The sequence below is a fragment of the Cupressus sempervirens genome, chromosome 8 (genome assembly GCF_028749045.1).
Source record: "Cupressus sempervirens isolate cs-2001-9-10 chromosome 8, ASM2874904v1, whole genome shotgun sequence".
NCBI lineage: Eukaryota > Viridiplantae > Streptophyta > Pinopsida > Cupressales > Cupressaceae > Cupressus > Cupressus sempervirens.
In genome coordinates, this window is record NC_143125.1 from 3,941,313 (window position 1) to 3,946,023 (window position 4,711).

General features: G+C 32.2%; 1 protein-coding gene across 1 annotated transcript; it reads left to right on the top strand.

Annotated features, from left to right (window-relative positions):
* Nucleotides 1-378: 378 nt before the first annotated feature.
* On the top strand, nucleotides 379-4,364 carry LOC149541279 (aluminum-activated malate transporter 14-like). Its single transcript, XM_089796042.1, has 6 exons — nucleotides 379-801; nucleotides 1,631-1,771; nucleotides 2,094-2,366; nucleotides 2,675-2,784; nucleotides 3,146-3,289; nucleotides 3,597-4,364. The coding sequence occupies exons 1-6, from the start codon at nucleotides 489-491 to the stop codon at nucleotides 4,071-4,073; spliced, it is 1,458 nt and encodes a 485-aa protein (XP_089652168.1). The 5' UTR covers nucleotides 379-488; the 3' UTR covers nucleotides 4,074-4,364.
* Nucleotides 4,365-4,711: the final 347 nt, after the last annotated feature.

The window sequence follows — 4,711 nt, forward strand, 5'->3', positions numbered from 1 at the left end:
CAGACTGTTGTAAAATGGGGATTTTATAATGAATTTTAGCCCTAAGAAAATTGTCAAATGTAGGAATGGAATCAAAATAATGTTTTTTCTTGTGTGCAATCATTTAGAAGGCAGTGGATCATGGGTAGATGGGCAACAAGGGCAATCAAAAGAAGGATTTTTTTTTTTTGTCTCAAGTTTTAAATTTTAAAAACCGAAAGACTCCAAAATTGTGCGGACTCCACTTTCATCCAAAGTGCGATTTCCGTGCTGTACCGACCAAACTAAGTTCACTATGTACGGACCAACTGATGACGCCACTAAAGGCAACATGACGTCATCACTGGGATCTCTTGTTTTCTATAAGAGGCCCCTGCAATTGTACTGCAAATCACTGCGAAAGATTGGATTTTGAGCGAAATTGGTTAAGTTTGACAAAAAAAATAGTTGTGTTCTTGATCAAGAAAAGTTGTGTTCTTCTTGATCGGGAGCTTTTGGGTCTTGCTTTAATGGCGGTTCACAATCTGGATGAGTGCAAGATTGATATTGCAGTAGAAATATCAGACAGTTGTGGAAAGATTTCTTGGGACAAGTTCAGTGTGATTAAGAGGAAATTAGGGTTTGGGTGGTTTGAGAAATTTGGGGAGATGGTGTGGAAATTGGGTAAAGATGACCCAAGGAGAGTTATTCATGCAATGAAAGTGGGTCTTGCATTGTCTCTGGTGTCACTCTTTTATCTGATGGAGCCTCTCTTTAATGGGGTTGGGGATAATGCCATCTGGGCTATCATGACTGTTGTAGTTGTTTTTGAGTTTACAGCAGGTACAAGTTGTGATTGATTGCTAACAATTATTGGAAAATTTAGTGTTGTTAATTGGGATTTTGGATGTTTCAAGTAATAACATTTTTAAGTTATTTTAGTTATTTGGAACTCAAAATTTCTATCTTTGTAGTTTTTAAATTTGCATTTGCTTTGACATTTGTGTAGAATATATGCAACAAATGTTACTTGAGATTTTTTAATATGATGGTATTTCAATTATGTAGGAGTAGATCCAAAGTACTCCGATTCATCATCATCATTTGTTTTCTAATAGTTTGTGTTGGAAATTAAGTGTACATTTAGATCTGGGTAAACTGACCATAATGGTAGAGAAGTCTAGTAATAATTGGAAGGTTCTAGGTGGAAATTCTCATTGGTCTATGAAAACTCAACAATTTATCAAAGTTAGACTGAGAAGTTTCAATCAACTCTAAAATAGTTCAGTTTTGGAAGTAGACCACATCATCTTCTTTTGTTTTACTTTCCAATAAAAGATCATAGAATTTGAATCTAAGTAAAGATGAAAATATACACAATCAATACACATCTATTAGATAATACTCTTAAAAGCTTATATAAACCTTCCATTATCAAACCAAATATGCTTTATAATCTCTATTAATGCCACCCCTTAGTGCCATTATGATTATGCCAAGAAACGTAATGATATAGTAGCTATCATGTACATGGGTGCTCATCTATCTTATCCATTGAAGAAGAAAACAACAAAAATATGGTTTATATCACATGAACATAGTAATCTTTTTCCCTGAGAAATGCATTTGTTAGTATTCTCTCTCAACAAGCTTGGGGAGTTTGGTTTTGCAGGTGCTACATTGAGCAAGGGACTCAACAGAGGATTGGGCACAGTGGTAGCAGCTTCTCTTGCAGTTTCAATTGGTTATCTTGCTGAAAAGGCCGGCAAAATTGGAGAAGCTATTATTATCGGGTTTTCTTGTTTTATTTTTGGTAAGTTTCATTTTAATATAATTTATAATTAATGCATGTATGGTAAAAAATTCATTAGAATATTGTTTGAATGATGTTTTTAAATTTGACTTTGTGAATATTTTTATATTAATATTTTTATAATCTATCATTATAATAATGGATAAAGAGATTATAAGAAGAAATATCTCTATTTCATTCTCATCATAGACAATGGAATTTGATCTAAAAAGTTGATATAAAATTAATCACTCGTCTAAACAATAAGATTCAAAAAAAATTTATAAATTCTAAGAAATCTACTTACTGTCATTATGAACTTACATTTGTTTATTCTCCACAGGGGCAGCAGCAACATTCTTTCGTTTCTTTCCAAAGATTAAAAATAAGTATGACTATGGAGTTGTGATTTTCCTTCTTACATTCAACATGATAATTGTGTCTGGATACCGGGTTGAGAACATATTTGCCATGGCTTACCAACGCCTTTCCACAATAGCAATGGGAAGTGCAATCTGCATGGCCATAAGTCTCCTTATATGTCCCATCTGGGCAGGAGAAGATCTTCACCACTCCATTGTTAAGAGAATTCATTCTTTAGCAGAGTCCCTTGAAGGTAACATCAATTGCATATCAACTTTTTACTTCTTCTTTTTCCCTTTTATATCTTAGGATTCAAATCTAAGACCTTTCATTTGACAACAACTCAGTTATTAATCAGTTTTAGACTAACCCATCTTTGATTTAGGTGTGACTTATTTCTAATTGAATTCAAATCTAAGATAACCCATCTTTGATTTCGATGTGACTTATTTCTAGTTGAATTCAAATCTAAGACCTTTCATTTGACCACTCAATTATTTTAAAGACTAATCAATCTTTGATTATGTTATAATATTTCTCCTGACTACTGCAATGTCACAGGATGCCTGATTCAGTATTTGGATGGCTCACAGTGTCATGAGATTAGCGAGGACAAAATTGAAGAAGGATACAAATCAGTCTTAGATTCTAAAGCCAGTGAAGAATCCCTGGTACATCCTAATTTCTGCTGAGTTTTGTAAAAGAAAGCATTAGATTTTTTTTGGTTTTGTTACGGTGATAGATATGCATCTTATTTAAAAGTTCAATAATAAATTTCAAAAGCTTTTGTATTTATACTATCAAATAATACAATTTTTAAATCAAAATGATAATTGGAAGTATTTGGATTTGATTGTATTTATTTTTCTAATCAAGTTCAAGATTTTACTATATAATTCATCATTTTCTCTTTTCTAATTTATTATTTTGACAATAAAATGAAGTTTTGTTAACACTCTAGCATTATTACATTCTATCCTTCTGTCATTGTAGAATATCTATCGATATTAACTACATGGTATCATTTTGCAGGCCACTTTTGCGAGTTGGGAGCCTCCACATGGAAAGTTTGGATTCAGGCATCCATGGAAACAATATGTGAAAGTAGGAAGCCTGGTTCGCCACATGGCTTACTGTGTTGTTGCTCTGCATGGCTGCCTTCGTTCAGAATATCAGGTAAGTTATCAGATCTATACCCAATACTGAATCCATGATTTTATAAGAATATCACTTAACAGATCTATACTCAATACTGAATTCATGATTTTATAAGAATATCTTATCTTGATGATAGATCACTGAGTTTGATTCGAAACATTAATATAAAAATATACACACAATCAAATCTCTGAGTTTGATTCGAAACATTAATATAAAAATATACACACAATCAAATCTCAAAAATTGTTTGTCATTATTTATGAGTTTTAGAAATCTACTAACAGAGAATATCTCAGCCACTGACACAAATTTCACCTGACAGGCACCCAACAGAAATCAACTGGCATTCAAGAATCCTTCTGCCCATATGGTGGGCAAGGAAGTGACAGATATTCTTCATGAGTTAACTGAGAGCATAAAATGTATGAAACAATGCAGACCCAGAGAAGCCATGATGGAGAGTTCGTATGTTGCAGTTGAAGAAATGCATACTTTATTCTGTTTCCTGCCAAGAACATGTTATCAAATCCAGTCATTGTATAAACCATATCAAAGCAGCCCAAGTCTTTTAGAAGCCACTAACATCCATGGAAATCCTACACAACAATCCTCACAAACAAAGGAAGTCATGCAAGGATTGAAAGATATAAATGCCCATGTTGTCAACATAATTTCAACTGAATCCAAAGGGAAAGAAGAATACAAATCAGAATCAAGTAATGTGGGTATGAAGGAACAAGGTGGCCCCATTGTAAATGGAGGAGAGGATCTTGGAAAACTAGGAGGATTTAAATCCTAGTATTATTATATGGTTGCTTCAGTACAAAAACTTTCTGTACTTATATTTAAGCCCTAGTTAGAATATTCTTATGAAAGATTAAAATTATAGAAAAAATAATAATATGGAGTCCATAGTGCCTTGCTATAGAAAAGGAGCTGGTCCACATTTATCAGATTAGTATAAGCTTCTAAAGAGAAAGCATTTTCTGTACGAAATACAACAGAAATTTCTACTGTCGTACGAACAGAACATTGATATGTATGTGACAATATCAAGAAAGGTTATATAAATTGCATTATACTTTTAAAAGTTCTGATGTTGATTTCCATTTCTCCTTTTTGTTGGATCGCCCATCACAACGCGTGAACCGTTTGATTTTTTTTTTTTATAAAAAAAATTAATGACCTTTTAACTTACTTATTATTTTTTAGGTAATTTAATTGATTATAAGTTAAACATTCTAGTTAAATTATTTGTTTAAAGGTTTAGAAGATTAAGGTTAACTAAAATAATATAATATATGAGTTTCTTTTATAAATTAATTAAAATTTTAAAAAAATCAATATTTAAAATTATAAAAGCTTTGAGTTGGTTTACAAATCTGTTGGTAAACAGATTTGTCATAGTAGAATTGGTCCAACAGAGTGCATGTGGCA